A 20,753-nucleotide genomic window follows, 5' to 3' on the forward strand; every position below is an offset into this window, starting at 1 on the left:
GGTCCACACAGTAGAAAACATATTCCACTTTTGCTGAAAGACTAATGCTGTTACAGCCAGGTGAGCTTTCTCTAATTGATGGTGGACTGAGTGAAACTGAAAGAAGATACCTTTTTAAAATGTTGTCATACTTCTGGCTGCAGAGCTAAATGATGAACTGACGTAACATCATTATTCACATAATTCTTTACCACTCATCTTTTATTTAAAACTATCACTTGATTCTTGAGAGACCAATGTCTTTAACACAAGGGAAGTCAAAGGATTGGGGTATAATTTCAGGCACTCTACAAATCACACTGCCTTAAGCTGATATCTCTTAAGAAACAACCCTCCAATAACAACAAAATCCGAAAATCCATCACACGCAACAAAATCCCCAGTATTTCGCTCAGATGACAATGATAAGCATCATCAGCAGAATCTACCTCACAGACCAAGTTTACCATAACACTGCAAAACAAAGCAAAAACAGAACTGTGGTTTTAAAGCCCTACCTAACAAGTATCACACCATTTAAGTTTCAAAAACTAGAGTACAAAATGTGATAATCTATCCAGACCATTAGTTCACATATAAATAAAAACAAGCAGTCAACAGAAAATACAAGAGGTGACCCTGTTGACTAATGCCCTGCCTTTTCCAATGGAGGGTCAGACCTCTTCAATCCCAATCATGTGAGGATGGAATCAGTAAAGGTCAATCAAAGGCAGGCTGAAACTACAACTGTCTTGCTGACCTTCAGAGCTCGGGACAAATTGCTATCAGTCAATGTCAACTAATGACAGGAGCTCTTTGGCTAATCAATTGTTCTAAAAATGATCAAGAAAACTACTCACAGGACAGCTCATTTTCACATCAATGCCTGTGAAGTACGAAAAGCTCATTTTTTGAGTTTTTAATAAGCTCATAAGTAAAGCAGTTACTTGGTAACAGAGGTCACCTTACAGAAAAAGACAGAACCTTTATCTGCCTTTTACATATTCTTTTATTACCATATTATAGTAAAAATACGCCATGGATATGCCAGAGGGCTACATAATAAAGTAGGTAACACCTCATCCACTTTGGAGACAAATACATCTGTGTTAGAGGAAAATCTATTTGAGAGTAAATAATTTGGGAGTAAATAATTTTACACGCAATTTTTCAGTTGTTCAGATGAAAGACAATGACCTCAATTTTACCAGTGATATTGCCTAACAGTGAGAAGATGCACTTTCTGTGAAAACCACTCATGACAAAGTTTATTTCCCTGAATATGCAGTGACTACTTTCAGATGGTGAAGTTATTTTTCTTTGTTTTAACAAGACCTGCTTTTGTGATGCTGAAAGTCAAGAAAATGGAGAACAAAACATGGTTACTCACATTTAATGAGTCAATAAAAAGAAAGGTGAGTATATATGGGGTGTGCCTGGGAAAACAACCCTCTGTCCCTATACATCTAATTCAACGTGTTTGATAAGTTAATAATATGCACCTTTGGATAACACAGATTTGCAGAGTATAATAACTTCCCCTTTCTTTTTTACACCTGACTTTTCCCATCAGGAAATCATTTTCCTATTCTGCCTGCCACTGCATGCAAAGGCCACACTTTAATTTGCAGTCCAACATTAAATGTAACTGAAGTCACACACAGGGCTGCAATGGTCTAAGGGCTAAGGCCTGTGCTCGTAATTATATTTTACTTTTCTCTCCAAAGTGTATTAGTCAGAAAGCATTATAGCACCATTGAAATATAAGAAGTCCCCATAGAAGTATAAGGCTTAAGGGGTAAATGTGAACAAATTCTGATCATTCAAGTTACTGGGACCAACAGACAAATGAAATGAAAGAAAAAAAAGTATTTTTCTAAACATTTTTTCATTTCCAGGTTTCTTAGGTTATTGCAGACATTTTGTTTTTGAAATCGGTTGGGATTTTTTTAAAAAAGAGAAAGAAAGAACACTGTTTCTTAACAAGGAGTTTTCACTTTGTATTTTCATCTAAAAACTGCAGATTACAGATTACATCCTAAACCTGAGTTGCTATGGTAGTTTTTCAAATTAAAATATCTTCTGTGGTCTCACCCACTCTCAAGTTGTCCATAGGAAAGAAATAAAGGAAGGAGGGCAACACTTAAGCCGAGCCATAATTGGAAGTATGTGAAAAATGAAGTGTCAGTTTGGTCAATAAAGGGCAAAGGTCAAGGGGAACTGCAGCCCAAACTCTGTGTGAAATGTGCTCATTAAGACATCCAATCAGAGAGCGCCTTTCCACCTATCCCATTATTCATCGGACAGCTGACTCTTTCTGATGCCTGGGTTTGGGCTGTTACTACTTTGCTTCTTCATGTAAAAAGCCGAGCTGGGACATAAATCGTTGCTTAGTCATCTGGAACATAATGTGGCCCTTCCCCACCTCCCCTCGCCTGGCTCCCCACCCCCTCTCATCCAGCCCCGCCTGCTGGCTTCACAGGTCTGGAACAACCGCCTTGAGATTCCCTTCAATAATAAATGGAACTGCCTTCTGCCTATAGGTTGCCTGAACTCATACAAAAGCCGGTGTGGAGGGGGCTGGGGCAGCAGGAGGCATTGCAACTATTGATACACGATGACGAAGAAATAGCCATGCTTTTCAATTGTTCCTCTTTAAAGAAACACGCTGGTCTTGCTTTTTCTTTTGTAAGAGAGAGCAAGGATACTATTGTTGATTTCATCCTCCCCCAAAAGGAGAAGTTCATAAGTGGGTTTTACAGGTTTTGACCATCATTAAAGTCTTTTAGGGTTGAAATGTTTCACATCAAATTTCAATATACAAATGATACTTTTTCTTTACCCTCACAAAAGAGGAAAATGAGATGAGCTTTAAGTGGAAATGTTCTGCAAGAGAGACGTCCTTGTTTTCTATGCTCCTACTCTCAATTCAGTAAATCTTTGAATGAGTGAAGTGGTATAGGCTCTCAATACATAATACAAATTAATTGTATCCATCATCATGCTCCTCTGTAAATATCTCAATCATCATTCTCTTTAACACACCAAACTAGGTTCTCACTCCCCAGCAGTCTAACCGCCCGCCCGAGGCTAACACTCATTCTTATTGTTGGTTGTCAGCATTCCAGAGCACAGGGCCAGGCCAGTGCAGACCCTGGGCAAAGAGTCATCAAATTGACAGAAAGAATGTACATCAGTGATATCTGTGTTCCCCTTCCTGGCCACGCTAAAGCACTGTATCGGGTAGGATGCTGGAGCTAGGAGCGTGGGCTCTGCAGTGACACTGTATCGGTTTAAGTCCTGATTCTACCACCGGCCAATAGGGCAAGTCTCTGGGCCTTTCCGACCCTCAGTGACTTCCTTTATGAAGTGAGGATGGAGGCATCTACACTGAATGGCAGCCCTTAGTATTTATTTTATTATTTACTACTGTCATATACTCATCTCTCTTGACTAAAAACCCCAAAGGAGGACGTGCTCGGACTCAGCCCACAGGCAGTCATAGCCCCGGCTGCTCTGAGGCATAGAGTGGCGGCCTCAGCCCTCCTGGGAGGAGGACGGGCCTGGTGGGGAAAGGCACAGACTTCCTTGGTGTTCTCCAGCTCCAAGTCACGTGCTTCCTAGAGCGGATGCTGATGATGCCAGTGGGGCAGCCCAAGCCAAGGGCAAGTGTCTGCCAATGTGTACCACATCTGACGGACTCTGCGTGGGGGTCCTGAAAACCCCCCATCCTGAAGCAGTAGCAAAGCCAAGAAACGGAGATCCTAGAGCTGACTGACAGTTACTCACTTCAGTGGGAAAAGAGCAAGTGAGAGACTGGGATAAAATAAGAATCCAGTCCCACTTCTTTGGAAGTGCTTTGAGGAATTTAAAGAATAAACAAAATCAATGGCATACCCACAGCAGCAGAAACCCCCAACCCAAGACAGATGGTAGATCTTCCTTTTAAATGCCAATTGCAAGGAGCTTCCCTATTAAAGAATCAGTTTCCTTCAAGGTGCTGCAAGTGTTAAGAGTAAATGAAAGTAGATGTCATAAGAAGACTTGGCCATGATAAATAATTTGAGTTGGGGATATATATTATGTAAGTTATGAAGAAACATTAAATCCCTGAAGAATAATATCCTTGGTATTTTCTTAATTGCATACCTTAAGTATACTCTCTTTAGAATGCTAGGGATTGGATTTTGTATTTTTCTTTTTTGCTTAGGTAAAAAGCTGGACTAAAACTATTCCATCAATCGTAACAGCCACTAATTTGGCAAATTAGCAGGTGCTTAAAATCTCCCAAACTGCTGGGACTCTAACTAGGAATTGTTACTGTGCTTGGAAGTCTGTTGGAACTTGACAAATTCCCTGGATGACTTATTTCATTTTATCTACTTTGAAAGTCCAGAAGAACAGGACTCAGTTGAGATAGAGCCAGTTGTATGCCTACATTGCATGGCAGATAGGGTTATTTACCAGAGGGCCAAAGCCTAGGGAACTTCTTTCTTTTTTTTGTTCCATAGGTGCCATAATGAAGTGGTGAAAAATGAAAAGGAATGAGAAAAAGGAAACAGGGTACAAATAATATAGTAGAGAAAAATTTTAAATATGTATTACTCCTGTCTGTGGGGGAAACACCTCTTTGGATATGTTCTTGACAGATTGAGTTATTTCTGTCTATTGGGTATGTATAAAGACATATTTATGGATTTATAAATCTTTTGAAGAGGGCTGTTATTTACCCAGTTGACTAAAATGGACTCAAACTGTGTAAATAACTATTTAGGACATGCACTACAGGCCAAATGTTGGCACAGCTTACACATCCATGCCTGCCAGAAAAGGCAGACAGGGAAAACATGGAAAAGGCACCATGCACAGTTAATCTGAAGGCTGCACAAGGACCCAGCTCTGCAGGACTCAGGCGTGAGAAGAAGCTTTGCAAGGGTCATGGCTGGCAGGGGAATGCACCTGAGTTGTTGCAGCACTACCTCCAGATATCATTCTGCATTTAGTAAGGAATAAATCACTCTGCCAAGGAGAGCCACAGGGAAGGGCAGGGACGGCTGAAAAAGTGGCCCCTGTTACCTCTGCTGGACAGTTTGGGGTGGGGAGGGGGAAATCAGCTCAGAACACTTCTGCTTGAACTCAGTGGAAGCAACTGTCTTTAATTCTTTGAAGGGGAGCTGGGGAAAGCAGGTAGGATGAGAAGACTCTTATATAAATAACGGGGAAATTGAAATGTTAGGTCTGATAATACACAAGGGGCCCCACAATTGGCTCCATGCATCCATGCCTTGCTTTCCCCATCTATCAAATGGGGCCAGCCCTGTTTTATCTACCACCCAGGACTGTTTTTAGAAAGGTTCAGCTGAGATCATTCAGATCAGATACTTTTTGTGAAAATGCTTAAACACAAAAGCTAGGTGGTGACTTTAAAAATACAAAGAGAAATGACGTGAGTAGAAAACTCTGGTAATGTGAAAGATACATAACCCCTGGTCACAATCAAATTCATTATTAAAGTGGCCTTTGGAGAACACTTGTGGAAGGAAAAAGAAACATGCAAAATCCCTAGTTCCTTGCTATGACATGTCAGAGGGGAAGACCTGGGATGGGGTATTTGTCCTCTGAAAATCTTTTTATCAGATCGTTTTGAGAAAACCTGGATGCTCCGATTTTAAATTCAGGTGCACTGTGGCAGCTTGCCAGCCTTCAGAGCAGCAGCTGACCAGCCTACCTGTGCCTGGATGATGTATTTTTCAAAGAGCAAGAAATGGAAAACAAACAAACGAATAAACAAAACACTGTAGCAATATTCTGGAGTGCAGGAAAAAGAATTTAGATTCCATTTACACTATTTTGAAAGCACAGGGGATAAGTTGAATTCTGAAAGTAGGGCTTTATACTGAAAGTGCTGCTATCTCCTTAACTACACCATAACATATCCATACATACACCTGAGAGAAAAAAAGGCCCTGTGGGTTTATGCTGCATATCATTTTCCAGTAAAAACCAGAGGCCAGAGGTTACCTGTTTCTACCTCAGCTCTGAACCAGTTTACTATTCTGGGCTCCACTTTTACTAGACTTACTGTTGTGATAAAGTCAGCAACTTTTCTTTGAACAGTAAAATACCCCAGAAGCTTAAAATTCTACATCTACAACCTATTCCCAGTCCAAATAGCATCCATGGGCCTTCAAAAATAAGTTCCCTGTTTTTGTTTTCAAATTAATCATGTTAAATTCATTTTAGACTTTGCAATTCTAATTGGCATAGCCCAGTTCTTTTCTTGTTTAACAGCACTCCAATGAAACACGATCCTTAAAACCAGAGTACAAAGTGTGCACCTTCTGTGGGCTCAGAGTCAACTGCAGTAAAGTCATCTTTTTATATTCAGATAGAGAATACTCTTGTAAACTTTGGTTGCATTCACTAAACACAAAATCCACTGCAGTCAGTCTCACCAAAAGCAGTATAAGACATCTGAATACTCATTCACCATTTTTCTAAAAATTAACTTTATGTTTAAACTTTAGTTCCTGCTAGTTATAGGCAGACATGCATATCCATGTACACCCAAATACACAGGGGTGTGCATTCAAAGAACAACACAAATTAAATTGATCTGGTTTCTTTCCACTTCTTCCTAACTACCTTAGTCTGACTTTGCAACGAAGTCAAACACTTAAGAGATTAGGATAAGGAAATCCAGAAAAATGGCTTCAACCCAATGGAAAGGGAAGCCCCACGTGGGTCTCTGAAAGGCCCACTGCCTTCCAAGCATCTCAAGACATTACTAACTTGGGATCCTGGTAGGTGTTTCTTCATGATCTCTTGAAAAGCCTCTAAAGGTGAGTAATAACAATGCTTCAAATGTGTATAGCAGGGTATCAGTGACATACTATTTACACACATTCAAACTTCTAATCTACTCCTCTCATCTCGCCCTCAGTGAACGCACTACCCCTGCTTTATGGAGGTGGCCAGGTGACAGGCAGTCAGGCAGCTGGAATGGCATAGGTGAAGAAAAGAGGGGAATAAAATAAAATGAGCTGATTCTCATATCATATGAGGTTTATGGTCCAGGAAAAATGGTACAGATAGTCACTAACTAGGAATATCTGAGTTTTCAACCCTGAGAAATGAAACAAGTAGCAAAAGAGAATAAGAACACCTCCCCTACCTTGCTCACTGCTGTTGTCCCCACTGTGCGATGTGTGGCCGCCGCTGGAAGGGCCCGGGGTTCCTCCTGAGCGGGTAGATGCCGTGTCATCATGATCTCTGCTCCAAGAGGGCTGCGGGGACACAAACCACCAGATCGAGCGGTCTGTTAACGCCGGTCCGGTAGGATCCCGTCGCACGACGACAATGCGGTGGGAGGCCAAAGCGGACAACCATGTCATCTTCCCCGTCCCCCTTCACAAACCGTACCAGCTCAAGGCTATACTGGCACATTTAAGATTTGCCAATGTCTGCTTCTACGCTAAAATAATATCTACAAATAGTTATTCTAGAAGTAATTGCATGCTTTATTACCAAGGAAAACAAAAACATTCCATGCAAAGAAGGGAAAAAATGCTGCCACTTGGTTCTGACTGTATTTTTAACATCAACAGACCCTGTGTATCAAAAGTCTGCTACTCTGAAAATGCAAAGTTAGAGCGGTGGTCTATAACACTGAGATTTACAGAGGCCTCCAATTCATCCTGGAAGATGAACATGGCAGAGCCTCTAAGACCTCACAATTAGGCTGGGGTCCATAATAGCTAGAATGTGTCAGCTGTTTGCCGGATGGCACATGGCAAATGGACCAGGCACAGGGACAAAAAAGAATTGAGAACAACAATAGATTCACATGGACTGTGTACACTCAGCCCCATGCCGAGCTTCTTGTACTATTGAACGGAAAACAGATGTTGCTTCTTATCACTGGGTGCATTTGAAAGTAACATTCAGATAGGAAAAATTGGCAGTAAATTCAATTCTTGGGGAAAACAATCATGGTAACACTTCTCCCAAATCTCCCTTTATCAGCAGAAAAGATTTTAATTAGCTTTTAGTACTAGCCTTCAAAAACAGCCTTATGAGTCACTGGTCATCCTTCACAGTAGGAATGGTGCAAAATAGAGAACTGGTTCTTGGCTAGGAAGTGATGTTTGTCTTCAAGATTATTAGCAAGAAAGCAGGATGATCTTGTATGTAAAATATGTCCACATCACTTCAGACCCAGAATTACATGGTTCCTGACTATGTAGTAGTAAAGTATACTGACCCTCCCAACATTTTAAATACACCTAGCAATGTCAAAGTGCTCTTTGCTTACTTCTTGAAAAGGATTTCCATATCCCAGTGATGATAAGAAGGGCTGAGGAGATCACAATGTTTCCAATACCCAGGGAGAGAACAGGAAGGGTCCTGTCCCAGAGATGTGCCATATAAGAACCAAGGAAAAGATGTGCTGTTCCTCAAAAGGATGCCTGCCTGCCACCCACTCTATAAGCTTGGCCGAAGATGAACATAGCCTGAAACATTAAGTAAAGTCACAGAAAGCTATGCCCCTTGTATGTTTGACTCAACCATTATGCATATTCTCAAAAAAGCGCTAACTATTATGCTGATTCCATGATTGAAAGATATGTGGACTGTAAAAGAAGAGCTTTTGACAAACACGCATTTCTGCACCATACCAGGAGAATGCCATAAGAAGTAATCTGGAACACATGCACAGAATGCAAACAGTTAATGCATAAATTTTCAGTTTGTACAACTGCAGCTCTAAAAGGGGGACTTGTTTATTCAGAGCTCTGCAGAAAGAATGGTACAGCACCCAGGGGACAGACAATGCCAGGCACAAAACCCCGGTGCCTCGACATGTAAAAGGATGTTTTTCTATGTGCTACAAATCCCACTTGAAAATATAATTAGAAGGAGAAAATGGCAAACTATTGCATTAACTGTAATTGAACAAAAGACTGGCAAAGCATGTGGGAGGCTGCAGGAGCCCGTGGGAGTTTCAGGATGCATGAGATCCTCCGAGTGACATCTCCTGGGCACTCTCATTTTATTTATGTTGTCCCTCACTACTATTGTTGACTGGTGATCTGACTTGTAATTAATAGAAAAGCTAGCAATAACAAGCTAAAATACAGGGCAACTGACGGACCTCATCAGAAGCATGTTTGTTAATCTGATTAAGACTAGGACTCCAGAAAGGTGACTTAGAACCAAAGAATTATTCCATGTTATACAGGAAACTGTCCTCCTTTATGCTACAACAGACCTGATATATTCACTATCTTTTAATGAGCTCCACTGATTTATTCAGCTCTGCTCTGCTCCCTCCCCCACTTGTCTACTGTGCAGGATGTAGATTAATTCAATGCTTAATTGTTTAGTAAATTCAATTTTCCACATTCTATTCTGCATAGCTTTAGCTAAGGTTCTTAAATCTTCAGCAGTGAGCCCTGAGCTCAGTGTTTGTGATCTGTGCATACCTTTTTTCATCACCATTTTTCTTCATCCACCACTTAATTCACCATGAAAAGATTTTCCTTGCTGGAAATTCTGATTCCGCTATGATCTGTGAGGCATTCCGATTCATTGCATTTTCATTGTGTTGGGTCTTAGATGCTGGGCTCCTCTTTTCTCACAGCTATCACCACATTATACAGGCATTCATGCAAGAAATGTTGGATTCCACCTCAGTTTATCCAAATTTTGTGCAACCTATATGTTTAAATTTGTGTGTTCACCAAAGGTAGGAACCAATATTTTCCACCTAATATCACTCTTCCCACAGCCTTGCTCTTCTGGAAAGGCCTGTGCATACTGAATGCACTCCTCTGAAATGAAATCTAACTTTTGTGGTCCTCTCTTGAATTAGCATTTTGGGTTATTAGCATTTCAAGAATGGTGTAATCATACAAAACTGAGCATTAGGAGAAACCCACAAGGTTACCAAAACAGAAAAAGAATTATGTTTAGTTCAGTTCATTAAGCATGATTAAAGTCTAAGTATCAGAAATAGCTCATGAACTCTTCCAGTAGAAATATGTAAGACAGCTCTAATCTGAAAGGACTCCCCCCAAATCCATCTACCAGGGAATCTGTTACAATAACACATCTTTGTGACTATATGTGGTTACACCAAACAACATCATTAGTATTTTAAAAATAAAATATGTGCATATGATTATGTACATATATCTGTGAAGCTGTGAGTTGCTTGGGGCCACTTGTAAAGTAAGGCTGACAGAATAAAATCAATGATGCACTGCATTAGATGTATAGCCAGCCTTAGTCATGGCTCTAAATTAAGTCCCAAAGAGGCTTTTTTCTTCAGTGTATATAATTTCAGAGTAAGCAATGCCTATGTTCTCATCTATTGGAAATCCACTAAGACAAGAGGTCCTAACCTAAAGTCCATGCACCTCCTATAGAAGACTTCAGGGAGTTCTTATTTTAACAATAATTGTGCTTATATACATACTTGCATTTCCCCCTTCCTCCCAAGGGATAGTGTCCATAACTTTCATCAGATTCTCAAAGGAATATATGATTCTTTAAAATTTTGAAAACTAGTGGTCCAGGAGACAGTCACAGGGCTAGATGGAAAAACTAGGGCTGAAGAGACCTACACTCTACACTCTAATTCCACACTGAGAGTCCGTGGCCCTCCAAACATGATTTCATTTGTCATTAATGGAGGCAGTGAGTTAGAGGCTTTACTCCATCAGAAAGTTCTTGGTCAATATATACATATGCCACATAATATATAAGCCTATTTTATTCTCCTTTAATTTCCACTCATGTTTTGTCTAGTTCTGGGCCCAAGAGATAGCCATTTTAAATATGTGAAGCAAGCCTATGATTCTCCCCATGTTTTCTCTCTTCAACAGCTTGAACACTCCCATTCTATTTATCATTTTTAAGATTGCTTGAAAATAAGATATTTTCATGATGATAGGCTAAAATTCATCAAGTGATATTTTTTATTTACAAAGCAATTGTGCTGGTATCTGTAGTGAAATAGAAGTGATGACCTCCTTGACTACAGGCTCCTCCAGGGCAAGGATGATATCTGCCTTGTTCTCTCCTGGCTCAGCACAATGTATGGTGCATAATCAGCCCTCAGTCAATGCTTAGTGAACTAGCCTGAATCATTTATTCATTGATGTTCTATCAATATTCCAACAGACTGAAAACTTCCCATACTACCCTTTCTCCTGAATAAAGCTATCTATTGGCGACCTTTTTCCGTCTCTCCTTCGTGGATCTTTTTTGCATCATAATCTTAATTTTGGACGTATTTTGACTGCTTATGTTTTCTAAGACAATTCCTTTCACTGCTGTGATTTGGGTTATCACCCACTTGCTATGAATTTTGTGCCTCTGGATCTCCTCTTTGGCCTTTAGACTTCTGTGCCCAACTGCCTACTAAACCATCTCTATGCAAAGATGTCCACCTTACTCAGACCAAAGCCAAACTCAGCATCTCCCCACCAAATCTCATGCCCCTTCTTCTTTGTTCTGATCCTAGTAAGCAAATCCAACCCATCCTTGGTATAAGCCAAAGACCAACCCAGGACACCCTCCCCTCTCTCATAGCATCTGCCCATCCAATCAGCCATCAAGTCTTGTCCATTTTTGCCCCCAAATAGTTCTCAAATAATCTCCCATTTTTCACCATAGTGATTGCTATTCTTGTTAAGGCCCTCCCAGTTTTAAAGAGCTCAATTCAAATCACTCCCTAGCCTTAACTCTTTAAAAGTGTTATATTCCAGTTTATATGCCACTGGAATATAAACTCCATGAGTACAGGAACAGGTGTCAGTTTTGCTAACCATTGCATCTTGCATAATGTTGAACACTTGGCTGGCATTCAGTACATGTTTGTTGAATGTAAAAAATATAATCCAGTCCTTAGCCTGGTATCCAAAGCCCTTTATAATCTACCCCCTAAGGACCATTCCACCCCTTGTTACTTTTGCTCCAGTTTGTGATTTCTTAGAGATATGGTCTGCTTGCTCCTCCAGATCTACCTCGTCCTTCCCCACCCTGCCTGGAATGCCTTGCTCTGCCCTGCCTGGCCCCAGCCTCTGATTACCTCCTACTTGCTAATTAAGTCACAGCTCGGATGTCACCTCCTCTGGAAGCCTCCAAGATGCACATGCACATGCACGCATGTCTGTGCCCACACACACACACATCCCCCATGAACGAGTGAAGCTCCACCCCGAGCACTTAGAACACCTCATCAACACCTCTGCCATTTCACTCTCATATTGTTTTGTGATGACCTGTTGTGCTTTTCTACAGTTCTACACTGTGAATGTTCTAAAATCCTGGACTATATCTTATTTATCCTTATATCCTTCATCCTAGGAAAATGTCTGTACCACATTAGATGCAAATATGCTTTTGAATGAAGCAGTAACTTCAGTGATACATACAGTCTCTGTGTTAAACTGTCACCTGACACGGTGATCTCCTATATTAAATATCATAAAACAACTAAAAAAGACTTGCACAATTTAAAATGATCTACACACTTGGATTCACACAAACACACACCACTATAAAAAATACATACTAATACTTGGGTGCAATATAACACAAAAGAAAGGACATTTGAAGCCAAATGCATCTCAGTTTGAAATCTGGCTGTACCACTTACATGGCTTAGACAATCACAACCTCCCTAACTCTTAATGTGCTAATCTGTAAATGGTGATAAAATATACTCCTCTATAGACCTAACATAGGCAAATCCAGGCATTCAGCAAGCACTCATTAAGTGACAGCTACTATAGTTTTTAATGTAACAATATGGGTTATCTAGTCAACCCCAAAATATCTTCATACAGGTGTATTCAGTTTATAGACCTTCTGGAAAGAATGGTTAATCAGGGCTGGCCCTGTGTACAAGCTTGGTATGCCTTCGGCTATCTCCCAGCTGGTGTGTACTCAGGGAATGCAAACTGATCTTATTTTCACCTTCAAATAACATGATTTTACAGTGGTTTGCTCCTCCCCACCCTATCAAGTTTAATTTGAGATCCAATATTTATAAATCACTTTACAGTATATAAAGCACTTTGACGTGTCTTCTCACTCGGTTATTCATCACATCAGTATGATGCCAGAATTGCTTGGGTTTTTTTCACCAAAAAGAGTGGAGGGGAGTTTTTCTCTTCAAAATTTCTACCCTACCAATCCCATTTTAAAAGATGGACAAATGACAACCTGATTATCTTGACTCTGAAGATGTTAGCTAACAGCTATGTAGAAACTGATGAAATAATCTCAGTGTTCAAAATTTGAGGTTAGTCTGCACCTATCAATAGGCAGCTTTCTCTAGGGGAAGTACATTTACTTTTTCAAACCACCAGGGTCTCTTTAGTAAATGCTCTCTAGTGGCCTGAAAGAGCTGGCTGGTCTCCAGAAGTGAACAACCCACTCCCTCCAGATGAGCGGAATCCCCAGTACACAAGGGGAGTGCACAAATGGACGTGACGGCCCTGTTGCACATGTTCACCTCCCCACACCTGCACACACCTGTATACACATGCACAGACACCTGTGTTCATCCAAGATGCTAGCAGATGGGACCACTGAATGCCTCCAGCCCACACTGCCAGGGCAACCACATCTAATTAGTCTCTCTCACCTAGACTTTTCACATCTGTCTACACAGAATCTCTCAGGATCCTTAAAAGCACATAACATCAGCAGATATGATTCCTCCTGTCTCTCAATGATACCATCTGAGAAAAAGTTATCAGAGAGATCCACACACAGAGCTATGAGGAGAGAAGGGGTCTGGGTACTGCTGTGAAAAGGGGTACATGTCTACCTGTGTGTACTTGAAGATGAGAAATGGGAGATCCTGAGATGTCTTTATTTATGAGTATTTAAAGTCTGATATGCTAAAATGCCTATTTGAAAATCTTGGTGGCCCCCATTTACATCTGCCTGATAACCAAAACATACCATAGAAGCATTCAACTCACTCAACCACCTAGCAGCACGCACAGTTTGCTAGAGCCAAGGGAAGCCTGCTCCTCTCAGACTGCACCCCCTTGAGGTTGCGTCCATCCACCTTCAAATTCCAGTAATTCAGGTTAAAAATAATGTAAAATTCTTTATATGGATTTCAAACAAATCCATGGAAACCATTAAACAAAATTCATTTAACCACGACAAGTTTGAGCAGTATGTTTTGTTTTGACACAGTAAACTGCCCTCTTACCTTTTAAGCTTTTAAATGTTTTGAAATACCAGATGCTCACAGATTAATACTTCAGTGGGCACACACACTGCAGATTCTAGGGGCCACATTAAAATGTGTTTGGAAATGGTCTCTAAGTGGAACCTTTTTCTGAGTCCACACTCTGCCTGGCTGAAAGATGATAAAGTGTGGGAGCCGACTGTTGTGCTGGGCAGAGACTAGGGTGCTTGCGGCAGTCCCTGGTGGTGGCCCACTCCGTAAAAGGTTATCTCCCTCACACACTTCTTCCGACTTTCCCCATCGACTCTCCTCCTTTTTCTCATTTCCTTCCCTGTCCCCGCCCCCACTATCCTGCCTCTGCCAAGCCTATAGGCCTGCCAGGGTCCTTGTTGAGCCCATCTTTAATGCTGTGATAAAATGTGCTTATTGCCCCACTTCATAGAGGCCTGAAGGGTAATTTTGGTGGTTCAGGACAGGTGGTAAATTAGTGGCGAGACCATGGAAATCCAGTATCCCCTCGCAGAATCTGTGGCACTCACCAAGCCACCCACTCCCTCTTCTCACCTGCTCCAGCCCTACTGTACTTGCCATGGTGGACCCTTAACCTAGAAATGTATCTCAATGATTCTAGTTATCCCTCAGTAGAGTGCTCATACTTGAGTGTCACTGGTATCTTTACACATGGCATAAGTGTGTCTAATTCAGCATCAAACAAAGTGGATTTCCAAAATCTTAACAACTGAGCAACTCTGATATATTGTTTAAAAAGAAATGCACACACACACACACACGTATATGACAGTACAGTCAGAGTTTAGGGCAGTTTGTGGAGATGAGACAGCATCTGTTAAATCGAGTTCTATACCCCAGTTCTCACGCACTACAAATAAAACCTACAAAAATGGTAATTTTTCAAACATTGAATCCTCTATCTCTGTGTAATGAAGCATGTAGAGAGGAGAATTTTTGTGCTTTTTTGCCTTTGGTGAAAATTCTCCAAGGAGTAATTTCATGTTTAATATCAGGAGATTGTATGTGCTCCAGGAATCACTGAAGCCTCCGGTTCAGGCACGGGGAGGCACACAGGTGCTCGCACAGCAACCTATACCCATGATGTGCACGAGGAATAAAGCAAAAGAATATGGGGATAAACTAACTTTAATGGTTTCAATTACATTGCAATGAAATTTAAAGCAGTTTAGCAGTCAGATACATTTTTCAAATCTACTAGCCCTTAAATATTTTGCTTACTCTCCTGAATATGTCCATGGCTCATTCTCCTCCCAATATTCAAAGGCTGGCTTGTGGGGCAGGAGCAGGGCAGGGATTGTAGGAAACTCAGGCCCAGCACAATAGGTCACTTTCTCAGCGCTCCTTAAATCCTACTTTCTGAAAGGTTGATATCTTTTAAGTCTCAACTTTGAGCTCTCACGTCATTACTAATCTGCATTGTTGAATTAATTCATTCACAAAATTAAAAATGAGTTAACAGCACTAAGGAAAAAGTCTACAGATGCAAAAATTCCACCCAAAATATTCCCAAAGCTGTTCTGATGGAATCCACACATTTTGCCCAATTTTTACTGTATTGAGGATCAACACCATCCCAAGGTGGGCCCACTATAGTCCCCAAAGGTAAGATAGATGCCTACATGGAGGAGTTACGTTCAGACAATTACAGGGAAAAAGAATAACTAAGACAAAAGGGAAACTGTTACCAAGAGCTGGAAACCAGTTTTACTAAAATCTCAAAACCAGAAAGTAGACAGGTAATTTAGAAATGATTCAAGTACACTGAATGTTCAAATGCCACTAAGTAGTCTGTTGTGGAGAAAATTCTCAGGAACAGAAGAGAAGATAAAGTCTCATTACACATACACAGGAATTTTATTACAAGTACTTAATTATGTTTCAATAATGTTTCCTTTTCTTATGCCATTGTATTATGCCTGGCATGCTACTAATAAAAATAAACTCCCATATTAAATGATTTTAATGACTCTATATGCTTCTACTCCTCAAATCATACCTGTGAACCATAATTCAGTCAAATGTTTAAATAAATTTTTTAAACACCTCTTACCTAAGTGGCATTAAATAAATATTTGTGCCTAAATATTTCACAACATACTTCATTTATCTGATGAGTCCTCTCTGATCAAATTTAGATTATTTTCCATGGTTTCTATTTAGGAGTGGCAGAAGAATCTGTAAATTACATGCCACTATGCCTGTTATAAAATCCCTTTTACAAGATTATCCCTTTCCCAATGTTTTCTTTTACATTTGTAACTTAGAATTCAGTGTTCCTCATTCTGCAAACAAATTGAGATAAAATAAACTCAAAAAGTGTCTTATGTTATAAAACAACTTCAAACCACAAATTTTCTAGGCTACTACCATTGCAAAAAGAACATCCCAATAATGTAGAAAACATTGTATCCTGAGAACCAGCAGATACTAAGAGCTTGTAAGCAACTGGACCTTAGCTATGAAGCATTGCATTCGGAAATGTGGAAAAAAGTACTTAGCACAAGATCTGCTGTACACAACTGTTATTTGAAGTTGAACCTAAAAGTGAATCTGTATTGATTCACTGTACTATCTTAGCAACATATCTGAGTGTCCAGTCCCCCTTTACACTATGAGGAAATCAGAATAATAGTGATGCTTCCCAATAAGGACTAAAACAATATTTTTCTTAAACTCTATGACTTTAAAATGGCCTATAAAATAACACACATGAACAACTATCCAATTTTTCTCCCTAAATCAAATTCATGTTTTTGAAGATTGGGCAAAATACAAGAAGATAAAATATGATTTAATATACTGTTTACTCAGGGTTTACTATTTTAAATGCTTTACATACATTCTTATTTAGTGTTTACAGTAATTCAAAAAGTGAGTTCTTTATCCCCAAGTTACAGATGATGAAACTGAGGCTTACGGAAGTGCAGCAATTTACCCTCTCACAGCAGAACCTAGATTCAGAAACCAGTGCTCTAACTCTAAATTGTATACACTTCCTTGGGACACTGCCAGATGGAAAGGGTGTGAAACTAAAAGTTACAATCGGCACATTTAATTGCTCTTTCTCAAGTGTTTCTGAAATCTTTTCTACTTTTAAATTCTCAAACCAGAAAATCTACAATTTTGATGTCAGAAGGAAAAAAAATTCAGCTAAGACATACTCTTGTCTTATTCTACTACCTTATAGCATTATACTTTGAACAAAAGAATTGTGGAAATTTACATTTACCACTGATTTCCAGTAACAATCAGCAATAGCATATTTTCTAATCTGCTTGTGCTTTTATTTTAGGAGCCCTTCCAGCTTTTTATATTTTCAATCAAATTTTATCTTCAAAGTATCTGTCATTCCTCAAGGATTTTGAATCCTTATACTTACACACAGTGTTAAATTTGGACACGGGGAGAAGATTATTCCCCTTCCTTCATTATTTATCTTGGGCAAAATCATCAGAAAAGACTTTCAAAAAGCATCCTGAAGTTTAATTCATATTTCTGGTTCCAAGAATGGCCAAGTTCTCTGTATTTTGAGGCACTTAACTGAGAGAGCACCGAAAGCAACTATGAATTCCAGGAGCAAGAGGCTGAGTTGTATGGCTGATGTGCTTTTTAAGAGATGCCAGTTAATCAGAATGCCATTCTTCAGCCATACCCAGGGCTATTAATCTTGAGGCTATTCATACTATTTTAACAGTTATAGAGTATTTGAAGATCAGAAGTATACTACAAGTGAAGAAAAGCACCATAATTGATTTGTTAATGTTTTATTCTCCTCTTTTTCTATTGGCATGTTCTTTACATGCCCTCAATAAATATTAAACACTCAAACAACTCACTATTCGGGTGGCAAGCAAACCTTTAGAATGTCGAAACAGTAGAGTGAAGAACAATGCACGTAATTGAAATGGCAGGGTAATTTGGAAAATAAAACTGAGTTGCTGCAAATTCCAAATTCCAGAAGAAAAATGTTTATACTCGCTCAAATGCAGATTGTTACTGGCTTTGAATAATTACTAGAATAAAAAATACTTGAACACCACAATACACTTGATATGCATAGAACAAGCACAGTCTGTGTGTCTCTATTTTGTGCAAGGAAGTGCGGATGCAACGAGGCTGATATTTTGTTATTGAGCACAGCTTATAAAATTCCAAAATGTGGCAAAACAATAGGCCAAACACACGTGGTGAAAGTTTCACGGACAACATTCTTCAGAAAATTTCAAGTATGGTAAGGGACAGAGCAGCACGATGGCAGAAATGAAAGGGTTAAATGATTCTGCTACTCAGAATCATTTTTATCCCTTAAACATACTAATTTGTCACCAAGATCAATTCAAATGTAAAATCCCTGATTCCCTTTGGGAGAAACTAGAGCCAAGAAAACTATGGCAATTAAAATTAAAATGTAAAAAAGCATTTGCATCTGGAAATGCAAATATAAGCACATAGTAACTCTCTATGAGATGATATTTATCTGGACACTGAGAACAACCTTATTATCTACTTAGGGCTATGCAGCTTTGGATAGAGATGCCACCTATATCTCACAAAGATAAATTCCATATGCTCTGTAGAGTTATAGCATATTTTCCATAAATAATGTATACAATAGACTATAAATAAATGATACATTTATCTGAACTGTTCAGGAGTGAAGGGCAGGGTGGCCGCTCATGAGTCTGTCTCTTATGAATGAACGATTTCAAATAAAAGTAATGTTCAATGGTGAGTTATCACAAAGCATGGACACTAAAATATTCTGAAGCATGGATTCTTTCACAATTCCAGATCTGGTGGGAACTTTCAAGTAAATATTCCAACTAAACCCCAAGTGCCCAGTTTAATGTTACTGCTGAAGTTTCTACTTTGATTGTAGCATTATAGCTAGTAGCATCTTACCTATTTGCTGCGATTTTTAATTTCTCTCTGCACTATTGGTTTTCATGATCAACAGAATAACCAGATTTAAAGTGTCACATATGAGATTTTGTCTCATGGAATAATGTTGTTTCTTTTTTCCTCCCATGTGAATAACATTGCAGTGAATAGAAAGGGGAGCTACGTTTCAAAGAAATCCCAAACCAGCCCACCTGTACTAGTAAGCTTGCTAGGAATTTACATTATAAAAATTGTCAGTCCCAACCGCCAGAGTATGTCTCTTGTGAAGGCCCAGAGACACACAAGCTATTTCTACCTCTTGTAAACAGTGTAAGTATTCTTTTAGAACCTCAGGCATTGGATACCATTTAGTTGGAAATTAAGTTTTCAAATTGCTAAGGAATAATCTCTGAAAAACAGAAAACACTATAGGTCATGGTTAATTATAGCTTGTCTAACATATTAAGTTAATGTTGGAAAATAGTTCCAAATAGGTATGGAGATATTAAGAGAATTTTATTGTCAAGAAATTCTTATTCATTCAGCTTTTAATATTTTTTAAAAGAAGAGAGATAAGCCTTTTACAAGTTGGGATGGGATAAGAAAACTCTGGGTTTACATGAAATTGCTCCCTTCATTGTCCTTTTGATGATGTCGACTTCATTATAAACTTCATTTTCCAGAGTTTCATAATAGTAATAAACACACTTCATTTTAAAGAGTTTCTATGGAACATAATGTGAATGCAAATGCAGAATAAAATGCAAATCATGGAGGTCTGGGACCAAATATGGACTATCAGTTAAGAATACAGTCACTGAAAATAAATATTTAGGCCTATAAAGGAAGAACACAAAGGGGCTGATATGAATCTTTATATCAAGTATTCATAGCTCTAGGGAAGGCAAACAAAAATTACAGTATTCAGTTTTTCACCTAATTGTAATGCACAGGTCGGGAATATTTGATGACTTGGTCTCTACTCATTCCTGTTCTAAAGTGAGTAACATCTTTCATCTTCTCAGGAAAATAAACCTACGTGTGGGTAATAACCCATAGGTACTCAAAGAGAGACATAAGATCTAGCAAACTGGTTCAAGTTCAAATCTCAGGCATAGCAGGCTTATCAAACAGTAGAAAAGAAGTGATCAGGAAAAGAAAAAAACTATAGTTCTGCCTTGCTAAACAATAACCAACAACCCAGATATTTACAACTAATGAATAATACACATGCTCCCGTGTTGCGTTTTACAGTGTAATGAAGAATCTACAGAAATGGGAATTCAGCAGCGACAATTAATTCCAAATTTGCCTATGTTGTCAGGGAATAATTGTAATATCACTTAAAATGTTAATTATTTACTTACTACTATCTTCCAAATGAATCAAAACAATGTATGGTTAAATCCATTGTACAGTGTAAGACTTGTGTTGTGTTAAAATGAAAAAAAGTAGCAAGACTCTAAAAGGTTATTTGAATTTCTTAAACTCTTAGAATGTTACAGCGATTTTAAAAGTATTACTTAGTAAACTTATTAACAGTAACAGCATTTCCTTTCTATGGAAAAATATCTTAAGTTTTTTAACCATAACATTTCATATTCAAGGTTCTTTACCCCAAGATTATATAACTGATATA

At 39.1% G+C, this 20,753-nt stretch overlaps 1 protein-coding gene across 3 annotated transcripts in view; it reads right to left on the reverse strand.

The window, feature by feature from the left end:
* Positions 1 to 20,753, reverse strand: part of MEIS1 (Meis homeobox 1) — a 127,622-nt gene that overhangs the window by 91,856 nt on the left and 15,013 nt on the right. For all 3 annotated transcript variants that reach the window (XM_036920731.2, XM_036920732.2, XM_057497135.1), the window contains exon 7: positions 7,154 to 7,265. In XM_036920731.2, coding sequence (XP_036776626.1) covers positions 7,154 to 7,265 — 112 coding nt within the window. The remainder of the gene's footprint in view (positions 1 to 7,153; positions 7,266 to 20,753) is intronic.

This window comes from Manis pentadactyla, chromosome 2, assembly GCF_030020395.1.
Source record: "Manis pentadactyla isolate mManPen7 chromosome 2, mManPen7.hap1, whole genome shotgun sequence".
NCBI lineage: Eukaryota > Metazoa > Chordata > Mammalia > Pholidota > Manidae > Manis > Manis pentadactyla.